Source organism: Thunnus albacares, chromosome 15 (assembly GCF_914725855.1).
Source record: "Thunnus albacares chromosome 15, fThuAlb1.1, whole genome shotgun sequence".
Classification (NCBI taxonomy): Eukaryota; Metazoa; Chordata; class Actinopteri; order Scombriformes; family Scombridae; genus Thunnus; species Thunnus albacares.
In genome coordinates, this window is record NC_058120.1 from 15,005,486 (window position 1) to 15,019,381 (window position 13,896).

The 13,896-nt window shown below is 40.2% G+C and overlaps 1 protein-coding gene across 1 annotated transcript in view; it reads left to right on the forward strand.

The window, feature by feature from the left end:
* Positions 1 to 13,896, forward strand: part of mboat2a (membrane bound O-acyltransferase domain containing 2a) — a 43,814-nt gene that overhangs the window by 18,217 nt on the left and 11,701 nt on the right. Inside the window, exons 2-3 of the mRNA XM_044375195.1 lie at positions 4,406 to 4,551; positions 8,793 to 8,870. Coding sequence (XP_044231130.1) covers positions 4,406 to 4,551; positions 8,793 to 8,870 — 224 coding nt within the window. The remainder of the gene's footprint in view (positions 1 to 4,405; positions 4,552 to 8,792; positions 8,871 to 13,896) is intronic.

The following is a 13,896-nucleotide window of genomic DNA, read 5'->3' on the forward strand; positions in this document are numbered from 1 at the left end:
ATTACAGAGACAGAAATTCTCCAGAGTCAAGTTCAACTTCTAGTTCATTTGTCAAGGAAACATGCACTTGAACAGTAGTTGCAATAAACCAAGATATATAGTAGATATATACCTACTGTTTTAGATTAATTTACCAACAAACTACATACATGCTATGTGCTTTGGAGGCAGAGTCCATGCAAATGCATATGCGCAGAAAAACTAGCTCGATTCATGCTGTAACCCTCCTAACTATTTGACATTCCTGGCTATTTTTGCCTCCGTGGTTTGCTTTGATAAATCAGTGTCTATATAGTACGTGTGGGATGTTTGCTGGTTTGCAAATGAGCTAGTCAGTCATTCTGTGGGCAAGCGCGCACACACACACACACACCGGCAAAGTCAGCTTTTCATTCAACCAACCAGCAATGACGACTTCTTCTCCTAAAGAGCAGCTTGAAGTAATCAAAGCGTGAAATGACTTCCAAAGCTACAGATTGGGTAAACACTGTTTGAAAAAGAGACTCACATTAGGAGGGGAAGCCAGAGGGGTTATTTGATGTGATTCGTTATTACCAAGGCATCATATTTTATTTTTAAGCACTTTAGATTTTGAGAAAGAGAGGGGATGATTCGCGGTTTAACCTGGGTCTACTTTTGCCAGATTAGTGACACCAAAGATCAGAACAACAGTGATTCACACAAGTAGGGAATTCATTTGGACTAGAAATAAGCCTGCTTGCTGTATTTTTCATGGCTGAAATATGGAAATAGCTGACAGTGTCAATATGCACTCATCTTTTATTTGCACACACCCAGGGTTGGGTTGTTTGCCTTTGATCCATAACAGATAGGTAGATGACTGGTAGTCTGCTTTCAGATGCCATAGAAACACAATCTGCAGCTAAAATGACACACCTTGACAGAATGGCCAGATAGCCGGTGTCATGACTTGGATTATTTTGATTGTTTTGTATAGATTTAGTGTACAGGACTCACGGACAGTAGCATCAGGACCAGCTCACATCCTTATTTTAGGTTCTCCTGCTGGATTATTTGTGAATTATACACATCTTGGTCCTCCCTTGAACAACACCATCCATGACAATAGAAGAACAAAAGAGGCCAGCTCCTGTTATTGAGGCTCATGTGTGTTGTGTATGTGTGTGTATTCATGTATACATGGATAAAACAAAGACCCCAATATGCGCTGCCAAATGCCATCTGATATGATACACTCAGGCTAATGCAGCAGATGATTTGTCGCTACATCTGTTAGCCATACAGACTAAAGGACCAACGTACTTAAGTCTATATCTGTCCCTCTCCCTCCCTCCCTCCCTCTCTCTCTCTCTCATTAATCATGCAGGATCCATAGATAATGGATGGCGTTTATGGTGTCTCCTTTCACTCGCACTGGCCAGACGGATCTGTTAACATGACCTATATACATGAGCATGCCATTGTGCTTTCAGATACGCATCACCGAACGTGATATAAAACAAACATTGGAATCAGCATAGAGTGTAAAACACAATTTAAATGCCTCTCCATCTTGTGCCTTCTATGGATTTTCTTCTTCTGCTTCTCTTTCGCCTCAAATCAGCCTTTTAATACTCTAAAAAGATGGTTTTCAAAAGATGTGTACAGTCACGGACCATGTATAACCACAAATGTGAGTTGACGTCATTGTACTGGAATTAGAGCTCTTGCATTGCAATCACTCATACGGGCCTTGCAGACTCAGTTTGTTTGTGTATTTCCATTTGTAAGAGGAGACTGAAGTCAGAAACAATTTACAAAAAAAGAAAGAAAACAAGTCTTGAAGGTTTTACTTTCTGCATATATACAGTATACAATATATATCATGATGAGAGTAATCCTTAAAGGCATTCAACGTAGGATTTTCCGAAAAAACAATGTATAGACTCACACAAAAGTAATCCCTCTCAATCATCATTTATGACCCACTAGAAGTGTGTGGTGGTGTATATATCTGCAGAGACTCTGCCCTCTTCATGTATTTTCTTATTATTTTGCTTATTTCGCTCCTGGGCATCAACCTTTGGGCAGGGAGTGTGTAGTCCCCAGCTAATAACAGCACGGAGTGCGAGGTCGGGACTTGTAGCAGAGCTACCGGGTTACAATGCTGTCTCCGTCTCTCTCCTCTGCTCCGCTCTGCTCTGTGTCTCTGTGTCATGAATGTATAAAGAGCTGCAGGTCTGTGTGTCTTCTTGACCGAAGGCGGGGCTGAGCTGCACGCACGCACGCACGCACGCAGAGCAGAGAGGCCACAGCGGACAGGGCAGCCAACTTTGAATACTGTGTGTTTACGAACACCAACAGACAAATCCTGAACAGTTACCTTTAATAGCGAGACACATTAAACATTATCCCTGAGCCATCTCTGTTCACAGGGTGAAAGGACATATACGCACAAACACTGCAAACATTACCTACAGTAATCACGCCAAACAAAGAGAAAATAACTATTCACAGTTCGATAAGTGGGCTGTGGTCATGATTGTGTTCCAGTCAAAAAGTTTAAGGTTAACATAATCTAGTCAGATCAATTGGATATGATGTATATGCCTCATCCTTTCTATCTTACTCCATATGGTTCCGGACGAGTAGAGATAAAAGGTTAGTAATCAAAAAAAGGTTTCCATTGTTCCTCCCTCGATGGATCCAGTCAATCTCACTATTGTCTGGAGTAAAGCCTCTTTGCTGTGCCATTAGGGGATGAAACAGCATCTCAAACACCCACTCTCACCCAGCTTTAATGGGAACTGTCAGATAGAATGTATGCACAAATACAACATAATAATACATACTGTATATTGTTTACAAGAGATTGATCTCTCTTGTCTCTTTGTGTAGAGGTAGACAGACTGCAGCTGGAACCACACTTTTGTTTTTACATGTTTTAACCCCTTAGCCACAAAAGTGGATGAAAATAATCATGTATGTAACTGAATTTACATCAACAATGATCTTTTATTTGTTATGATTTAACATAGTTGATTAAAGGAATTACCGATATGTACAATGTGCACGCCTACTGTAGCTAATACATTCAAAAACAGTAGCATAACACTTAAAAAAAGTCAGAGTACTTGCAAGTTTCTGCAAAGCATTTATAATTTTTTCACAGTGCTCTTTGTTAACAGTTACTGTGAAGAAATCTGTGACCACCTCCGTAGCCGGCTTATTGGCGGAGCAACTCCCTCCCTCCCCCACTCCATGTCCATACCTTTTATACAGAACAGCGAGGCGGAATAAAGGTGCAACATTCCAGCCTTGAACAGGCTGTGTAAAAGGGGCTATTAACATGATAAACAGCAGGGCTGTGGCTACATACTGACACTCTTCCGTAGACACACACACACACACACTGGACAGCCTCTCAGTGCTGAGCTGCTAACGTTAGCTTAGCTACAACACAAGCACCACACAGAAACTTTTACAAAGGGCCATGAATTTGCTTCTAGTGACTGTCAAAGCTGAGTCTGACAGCAGCTGCTCATGGCTGGTTATTTTGCTTGCATTCCTTGTCACCTACAGTTGCCATTCATCCGACAGTCACCAGTCTGTTCAGTGCCTCTATAAGGAGGAGGAAGGTAGTGGCACTCTGGTAGTGGTGAGCCAAAGTAGCTGAATCAATTCAGTTACTGTTGATTGATTAATCGACTAATCTTTGCAGCTCTAGTTTAAAACACACATTGAGGACTGTTCCTGATTAATGAATTAACTTCTTGTCTGCGGTCCAACACGAAAAAGTGAATGATAGATCAGTTCCTGTTCTCTTACTGATGCTTCCCTTGGAGAAACGGTGTTTTCTCAGAATACAGATCTTGCATCAGGCTGCCCTCAGTGTATTTAAAGTTGAGTCTGTTTGACAAAGACCTGAACACACCCACACACAGCACAGCAAAGCACAGCAGAAACAGCAGCAGGTGGTAGCTGACAATGGGCTAAGACAGGAAGACATAGCAATGACTTAGTGTTAAACATAAACTGCGGAGAAGTCGGCCCATTTCTGAGTTAATAAACTCTGTGTTACTTGAACATTTTTCACTGTTCTTCTAAATTTCTTTGTGTGCTGCTAAATTTTTTATTTAGGAGCACATGTACTCCTTGGAGAAATTCCTTTCAGAAATGAGACATTTATGTTCATGTATCTGGGCTCCAGGCTTTACCTTATTTTGTATTTACAGCTGGTGACCAGTGTGCTAATACCCTCTGTACAATATTTCAACATATTCTACAGTGAATCATGTGAAGTCTCACTCTCATATCTTTATCTACGTTAATGTTGCTCTTATCACAGAACTTGGTGTGGGTCCAGCTTAAGCAATCAGTTTCTCTTCCTGATTTCGTGAATCTTTAACAATGCTGTCGTGCTGTGTCCCCTCTTCACATGCAGGTTAACTTTGTGGCGGGTCAGCTGTTCGCCCTGCTAATGGCTGTGTGGTTCCGGATCTACCTCCACCCCAGTAAGACCAGTCCCTTCATCAGACATGTGGTGGCCACTCTGCTGGGCTTCTACTTGGCTCTCTTCTGCTTTGGCTGGTGAGTCACTCACTGCTGTCAGCTGTTTTATCCCGCAGTTCTTTCTTTCTCATCACTATCCGGTTATAGTTCACTTCTTCCTTCCTTCCTTCCTCTTTTCCTCCCCACATTATTGTGTATCAGATACTTGCCAATGATTTTTTTTCTGCTGAATGTGGCCGTGACCCAATTCGATGTTATTGTAAATACATCTTCATATGCTGCTGAATTGTTTGAAAGGATATTGTCGCTCTCATGCTTCAGTAATTGTGATATGAAATGTTCTGTAATGAACGATGTAATGAAATGTGCCACTTCTGCTTTGTCCATTTCTGCTTCAGTTAGTGATTTCCTACATTTCCCATAATGCCTCTCAATAAACCACAGGGAATGTATGTGAGCATTTCAGCTAGAGGGGAAATCGGATAGTTGATTGAGAGAAATTTAATGGGCAGCTACTTTGATAATATATTATTCTTCTAAATTTAAATTTATCAAGCAACAATTCCCAACGTTAAGCCGATTCCAGCTTATCAAATGTGAAGGTTTGTTGTTTCTCTTTGTCATATATGATAGCAAATGGAATATTTTTGGCTGCTTGTTAGATAAAACAAGCAATTTCAAGGGAAATCATAAACACATAAACACATTTTTCCACTATTATCTAACATTTTATCGACAAAGTAGGTAATCATTAATTGGGAAAATGATCCCATTAATCGATTGTGAAAATAATCTTTAGTTGCAGCCTTAATTTAAAATGCATTTTTTTATATGTAGGTGGAGAAAAGGGCCTTTAGTGGAAGAAGTTTTTCCATTTAAGCCTCTAGGGCAAAACACAACCAGTTCTGTGACTGCACTGCATAAAGGTCGTTGATATAATCATAGAAAGCAAGACTGAGTGTGAAAGGATTGAATAAGAGAGGGAATGGCATGTCAGAGTGGGCTAACATTCAGTGAACACCAACCCTGACTGTCTGCTGGCAAACTAGCATTAGCATCATGGTGAATTTGTGGAGTTGTGCTTGTACATTAACAGCTAGTTAGAGCTCCTGTTACTTAGATTTGAACAGATAGACGTGAACACTGTCTGCACATTGAATAATAATTGAATGTATCCCGAGCACAAAGTGCAAATGATAATTTGTCAGAGGAAAAACATATTTTATATCGATTTGACATTAGATTGTTTATACATGTTGAGTAATTAATTTTGAAATGAAACAGAAAACAGAACAGAGCACAACATGACTTACTTGTGTCATTTAATGGGAATTCAATTAACTGTTAAATTAACATTTTAAACAGTATTAATTAATAATTAGTAGTCAGTAATTACTTAAATGGTCTGAAATGATAATATAGGCCAATTAACATTATACATCAATTTCTTCTACATATGGTAGGTTGCCTGTTGGAATGAGAAATATACGGTACTGAAGAACAAAATGAGTTATGTGCTATTTAATAAGTATTTTAAGGTGGATTTTTATATGAAGGAGCACAATTGCCTATTTCAGTGTTAATTATTGTATTATTGAGGACAACGAGGACATGTTCTGAGTAATAAGTGTGAGTTTGCCGTGTCTTATTCTGCTTTTATTCCACTAATTGTCTTGCCTACACCTTTTTTTCTCCTTTTTATGCCATCGTCTTCCCCTCTCTTATTTCACTTCTGCCCTTCCCTTCCTCGTTCTCCATCACTCCATCCTCATTCCCTTCATCCTTGCCAAAGCAAATGGGTCGATCGGGTGGTAACTGATATCCAATTAGAAAGCTATTACCCTGTAATAGACAACCCACTGTACCTCTGGCAGTGCCTCTCAAAGTGCCGCTGTGTGTGTGTGTGTGTGTGTGTGTGTGTGTGTGTGTGTGTGTGAGCAAACATAGGAAACATTAGCCTGACAGGCAGCCAGCGAGTAGGAAAATGCTAACCAGGTGAAATGTTACCTGGTCATCAGGTAATGGGTGATAGGGCTTTATTTGATCACCTACAGACAGACGGGTTCATGTACATAGTACGACTAACACAGAGCTGCGGTTGGATGATATCATTTGTTGTGGCTATGCGGGAGAGGTGATGTAGTGTAATATGTTCCTGAATTAGAAACAAGACACGGATATCTGTCATCAATAAAGCAAATCTGTAATCTTTCGAAATAAATTTACATGAAAAAGGAGTTGGCCCTCTCTTCATATGAGTAGGTAGTTTTATCACAATAATAATAATTTTGTTTCAATGTTTTATCTTGATAAAAAAATATCTTATGTTGTTGATTTACTGTAGTTTAAAGGTAAATGTTTCAGATTCTGCTTGTAAATGTTTGGTTTTCTCTTTTATTTCATTTTCATGAATCTCATTTTAACATGAAAAAAAATGAATATCCAGTAGAGGTAAATAAATATACAGTGGCGGTTAAGATGTTAGAACCTGAAACCTTCTGTAAACGTCCTCTCGGCTCATTTCTGGAATCAGAAGATGTTTCCATTTTTAGCAATTCAACAGAAATACATGAATGTGCGTAAAAATAAGGAACTGAAATATAGAATTCGAAAATAAAACGACTGCACTGTAGTCACTGAGCTGTGATCGGCTGCTGGTTCACTGGGCAACGAAACAAGAATTGTAAAAATGACGATATAGTATATACAAATAGATACACAAATATCAAATGACAATTAAATTAAATAATTAATTACAGAGTTCAGGAAGATGGACTGGCCAACTTGATGGCAAAATATGATTCATCCTGTCCGTTTGACATGACAGCCTGTTTGTCCAAATGGGGCCAAAGAATCAATACAAGTTTATGTCCATGAAAGCCTGCCAGAGATTTTTATTTGCTACAGTAATTAATGCATTATAATCCTCTATAAATATCTATAAGCAGGTATATTTTATAAAGCCAGCAGAGGGTATTTTATTATACTTGGCTGAATGCTGTGGGCTAAGTATTTTAAACATGTTCACCTATATAAATTATACAGTAATTACAGGAATATGTCAAATTATTAGATAAACTTGTCAAATAGAGTAAGGTCACATTAACTTACAGTAGAGCCATGCACGTGTTTATTACTTATAAGGATTCTAATCAGCTTCTGCCAATGCAGCTTGTTCGTGTGTAATGCATGAATGCATCTGTGCACATGCTTGCATTTGCATCCTTCTATTCTCATGTACACACTCACACATAGTAATTTAAACTTTCATTGCACACACACATACACACTGTGCTGTCTTAGAGGGCACCTGGCCGTAGCCCTGGAGGAGCTGCCACACAGATGCTGCAGAGTGTTGGTTTATTTTAGGATGTGTTCCCTCTCCGTCAGACAGACAAGCTCATTTCTGAATGTCACTGGAGAAAACAATCAGAGATCGGTGAACAGTCGGAACATTTTCCTCCATCAAAGGGCAGAGAGTTTGCTTTAGGTTGTGTAGATATATGAAGAGATTGTCATGTTTGATTAATACTACCCAAACCAACAGGTCAGGCTTGACACTGTCCCTTTGTGTAAGAATTTTAGATATCTCCCCCTCCTCCTCCCTTAGGCATGACTACATTCTTAACCATTTTATTTGCTGAGCAGTTCATCTAATTCACCCGGCCTATGCTTCCTTATTTCTTGCAAAGCCCTGATGCCCTTGCCCTCTTTGTTGACTCACTACTAACACAGTGTGGCATCTCTCGTCTCCTGGGGGTTGGCATGACGTCGGGAGCATCACACACTGCGCCCTTCAAAGGCCCATCTGTTAGCTGCTGCTGCTGTTGAACCGTGTGTGTGTGTGTATGTGTGCTTCACAGGAAGAGAGAGAGGTGGATTTAAGTCTTCCAGACGCACACATGCACAGACAATTCCCTCCTAATGGTGATATAAGGAATCTTGCGGCTGAAAGGCATGGGAATCAATTAAAAACAAAGTGTGATGCTGATGGTCACTATCCTGTCAGGCTGTTTTCTTCTTTAGTCCTCTGACTGGAAATGACACATTTCTGGTTACAATGGTCTTGCCTCACATGGCTGATGGTGTGACTGTGGTTTCATAATGCTGTAATTTCCTCTTCTCTTCCTAATGACAGTAAGGGATGACAAAGCAGGATGTGGATGGCAAGAGCAAATAGTCTAATGTAGCTTGGTATACAGAAGAGGCGTGTGTCTTTGGAAGTTTTCCAGTAGATGACAAACCAAGAAACCACATGTCAAAAGTTGAATATGGGAGGATCATGTACATTATTATTTATGTTGTCTGTCTCCCCGCAGGTATTCTCTTCATTTCCTGGTGCAGAGTGGTCTGTCCTACAGTGTGATTGTCTTCGCCGGCCTGGAGCACATGCACAAGTAAGAGCTTGCGGAGGACAAATAAGATGCAAAATTTAATTTAAAGATTTATCCGAATTGTTGTTTGCCCCCTTTTGTTCCCAGAAATGTCACAATCGCACAGAATTGCAAACAGCCTCTTCATTTCCCGCATGAGTGAAATGCTAACGCCTTAAAGGGCAACTCGATGCAAGACAAAGACGTTTGACAAAGTTGTAGATCCTGTCAGCGCTGTCAAATCAATCTCCTATATGCGTCTTTATTCGTTTGCCTCGGTCACAATGACGATGATTCTGCCTCCCAGGCTTCCATCTGTGTCCACGGCTCATCAAGACAACCACACACACACACACACACACACACATTGTCTTTGATATTATTTTTACCAGAATTCAAGGTTATGAGTGCAGGTGTAAACAGTTGATGTTTCCCCTTGGGGAGAGCACTCTAAATAGATGCTAACAAAACATTAATCACAATAGCAACTGCTCTCAGAAAGAAAGATCTCATTAGTACAATGACAGACTGACAATGACCTATAACAAAGGACATGTATAGCCAGACTAAAATGTGACATTTCAGCATCCAGCAATGTTTTACATCGAATGTCAGAGCACATATTTCCTGGAAGTTAAACCCTCTACAGACGTAACAGCTGTTCTGCCTCTTGTGTGTGCAAGTGGGTAGATGTGCAGCGTCCGGTCCCTCTTACTGTAACTATGATGAAACTAAAAACTGTGGCCAAGCCAAACCAACCCACTTTTACTGCATTTTTGAGATAAAGTTCACCCAGCCCCTGGCTGAAGGTGCAGTTCTCGGGGGCAGAGAGGAGGAGAGCCGCAGAGATAGGACACACTGACATGTTCATGTTTGCAGAGGGTGTTGAACCCACTGCTGTAAACCCACTGGGGTTTTGCATAACAAATGTTCCATTATCTCAGCAACAGGTTGAGATTTAACTCAAGCTGTGTGCTTTTTTGAGACAGCACACACGCAGTGGCCTTTGCTCTTTGAACTACTCCCAACTTGCCTTATTGTCCCCTTTCTCTCAGTCAGGTCTCTTCATTTTTTTCCTGTTCTCTCCATCTTTTTTGTTACTATATGTTTCATCTCTATCTCCCTGTAAGCCATCCTTCCTCTTTATGGTTTATTACACAACACACTAAGGGCTAAGACTCCTGCTAAAGATAATACTGCTGATAGAGATTAAATGAATCAGAGCAATGCAAATATATATGCGTTTCCCTTTTAATAAAACCTCCTATTATAAGACTTGATTGCCGCAGTAGCAACAGCTAGGCTCGGACAAACTTTAGAAACACTGTACAGCATGTACAGTACACCACTCCCAAGACCAGTGCACTGTGGCAGCACTTGTGTTATCCCTATTTTTTTTGTCGTCTCAAAGGCTCCCACTCAGACACCCAGCCCCTAGGGGAAAGTGTACAGTGAGTGCAGTGTGACAGCTTTATGGAGCTGCTAAAAGCTCTTTTTTTTTCCTGGACTGCGGGAATGGCCGTGAATGTGAACCTGTTGTACTGTGGCTCTACACCGACTAGAAACTCTTTGTTCAGTGATAGGCGTCATATTTCATACCATTCTGTCTCTCACAGCTCCAGATCTCTCAGTCTCCCGCTCCCCCACATCCTTTGACAGCTCACCTGTTGAGTGTGTTGAGCAAACAGGGAATGTTCTGGAGGCTTTCCTTCTCGCCTCACGTGTGAACACAGCGCTGCCTGCTGGTTGACAATAAGGAAAGAAAAGACAATAAGGTGTGGTGTAACCAGTAAAGAAGGCTTTGACAATAATGCAAGTGACCTCTTGAATTGATACAGGTGCTAAAGAAGAACCATAACCAAATTATAGTAGCTCAAACTGCTTAAGAATCAAAGACATGCCAACAAGCTTCATGTAAATTAGAGCTGCAACTAACAAATATTTTCATTATCAGTTAATCTGCTGATAATTTTCTTGATTAATCGGTTTGATCCGTAAAACACCAAAAAAACTGTCCAAAGTGCTGATTTCCTACAGCCAAGTACAGTCACTGAATGCTTTGTTTTGTCTGACCAACAGTCCAAAGCCCAAAGAGAATCAATTTATGATCATTTTGGAGACCAAAAAGCAGCAAATTCTCACATTCGAAACCATCAAGTTTGGCATTTTTGCTTAAAAAAATGCTTTTAATGGAATAATCAAATCAAATTGATTAATCAATCATCAGAACAGTTGTTGATTAGTTTTCTCAGTTGATTGACTAATCAATTAATTGACTAATTGTTGCAGCTTTAATGTAAATATCTTCTATTCAAAGGATCATTGTAAACTATTGCACTTTATTTTAGTAGAGGATGTTCTGTTTTAGTGAAACAAATTGACACATTTACATGGCAAACTGGTATTTTTCTAGGTCAGTGTTTTCCATTTTTACAATGTCTGTTTGCAACCCCTAGACATCGGTTGCATGTGATAGTGGTTGTAACCATCAAAGAGGAAGTTTCCCCTTAATTTGCTACCACCCTGATGTCGTCCTCAGCTCCAGCCAACTTATCTTCACTAAGGCGGCAGACCTGAATTGAGGATAAAATATACAAAATTATTACTGGATGTGTGAGATAAGCATGCAATTTAATTGGAATTCATAGGAGTTTTGTTGTGAAAGCATGACTGTGAACCTGACAGTGATAAGTGTCTGAATTACTGCCTCGCAGTCGCATGCTGAACAGATGGAAATTTCCTCTGGATCTGTGCACGCATTTGAGCAAGCATGAAGTGTGCTTCGAGGCATTTACAATGTGTACACAACCTTAGGGAGAGGCCTTAGAGTGTTCAAATGGTTATTTAAAGCCTGTTTTTTTGTTTTGTTTTGTTTTCATTGCTCCATGTACAGTGTATTTCCATACCTGCGGCTCCTGTCTGTGCACTGACCTGTCTACTCCTGTCCCACAGTGGGAGGCCAGCCTACTTTAGTCCCCGTCTCCATCCAAAGCCTTGAGTGGAAATGAAACACCCCCCTCTGAGCTGTGAATTAAACAAACACAAATCAGATGAGGATAAAGACGGGATCCCTGGTGGGCCCACTGCAGATATAGTTGCTATAGCATATATAGTCTATATACACACTGACAACCGCAGCTGTGTGCTGCCAGTAGAGCAAGATGATTTTTAGTGAAACGGGGATCTTGCAAAGGATTAAAACTGTTTGTAGAGTCAACAGAAAACCTTTTGTCACTGGCTTCAAGAAAATGTCAAATAGAGAAAAGTGCATTGTAAGCAAGTGAAACCGATCTGGCTCAGATTTGCCTTTCTACAAGTTGTAACACATCAGTGAATGAGAAAAAGAATCTGAAGAAGTAACCTAAGCTAGGAGACACAAAGGTGATTAATTGAGAAATGTTTTCACAACCTTTGTGGTCCAATGCTGGGGCGGATCCTGGTAGTGTGCAGTGCAGAAGGGCATCTCAGCCTTCCTGAATGTACAAACTGCATATTAAACCACCCATTGAAGCTATATATGGTATCTTGGTTGTTCCAAGTCTGTGCACTTTTGGTTCCAAGTTGTGGGCGCTTCAACCCTGATATACCTGGTTGCACGTCGAATTTAATTCTGCTTTTTTATGTCCCATTGAGAATCCAATTAACCGATATTGAGCCATGTGACCTTTAAGTAGTGGCATGTTTTGAGGCCTTTTTTTAGAATCAGATCACTTAAAGGCATCAGAATATTTGAGACAGTTATGCAAGCCAGGTTTCTAGAATGGTTCTCGAAGTGAGGTCTGAGGATCCCTTATGACTTCTCAAGTTTGACTTGACAAAATTAGCTTTTGGCTTTGATTACTACTGGAGTCACTAGCTAGCCGTGTTACTGTAAATCCATTTAAAATAAAAACATCCATAAATATTTGTCCAGTAATGAGCACTGGGGCTGTCGTGGAAAAATAAAGACTCCTCAGCCAAGAAGTCTCAGTTTGTTGAAGCTTGAAGAAAAACACAGCTCTACATGACAGGAAATGCTCTCAGTTCTCCCAACTTTGGGTTGGGAGTTGTACAAATTTATGCCATTTGTCTAGAGGTGCCTGGACATCACCGAATACTCCCAACTTGTTCCAGAGATAAGATGTTCCAACCACAGATGTGACCTTGAAACTGAAAAGATTCACCATCTTACACATGAGCGAGTTAGATGGGTGATATAACTATAGAAATAAAAAATTACATTTAAAATATGAAATATCAGAAATACAGAAAAAATATATTCAAAGTGAAAAGAGCTATGGAATTGTAGAAGATATTGATTGAAGGGGGATGTGAAAAAGTTCACGCACCATTGTTCAATGTGATGGTTTCACAAGTGTGCACAGATTACTTAAATTGATTAAACAAGGTTATAGGAAACACATATAAGTAACATTCTATGTAGAAAAACTGTAGGCTTTATTGGACAATGTTGGCTAAATACCGCTTGTATTTTGGGTGTCCAGTATAGAAGCCCTGCATTGGTCCAAAAATAAATTACTCACCTCCACACACACACACACACACACACACACACACACTTAGTATCACTGAATGTATACATGCTGCATTTAAATGAGCCCTGTTGCTGCAGAGCTGGTCTAGGAATATGGTGAACATTAAGAGCCATACACTCTTCTGTATGTGCAAGATGCAGAATATTGTGCACTGTATAACGATTATCTTCTCTTCGCAGTGCATTCTCTAAGGGTTTTGTGATTAATAGTAGTGTTAAAGGTCTTAAAATATTTTATATTGGAGCACTGAGAGTGTGTTATCTTGTGTTTATAAATGCTCGGCAGTATCAGATCGGATGTTGTCTTCGCTGCATCTTGGGCTGCAGATACAGTAGGCTCTCAGAATCAAGAGGTCTCGTTGTGTCTTACCTCTGACGCAGCCTAGCTCTAGCTGATGTGTTGTATTCCTTCTCAGAACAGAACAATCCTCTTATTGTTTGCAGCAGGGGGATGCTAGTTAGCTAGCTTTGACTTGGGCTGATCTCTACAACAGCTTTGTACCAAAGGCTTTACTG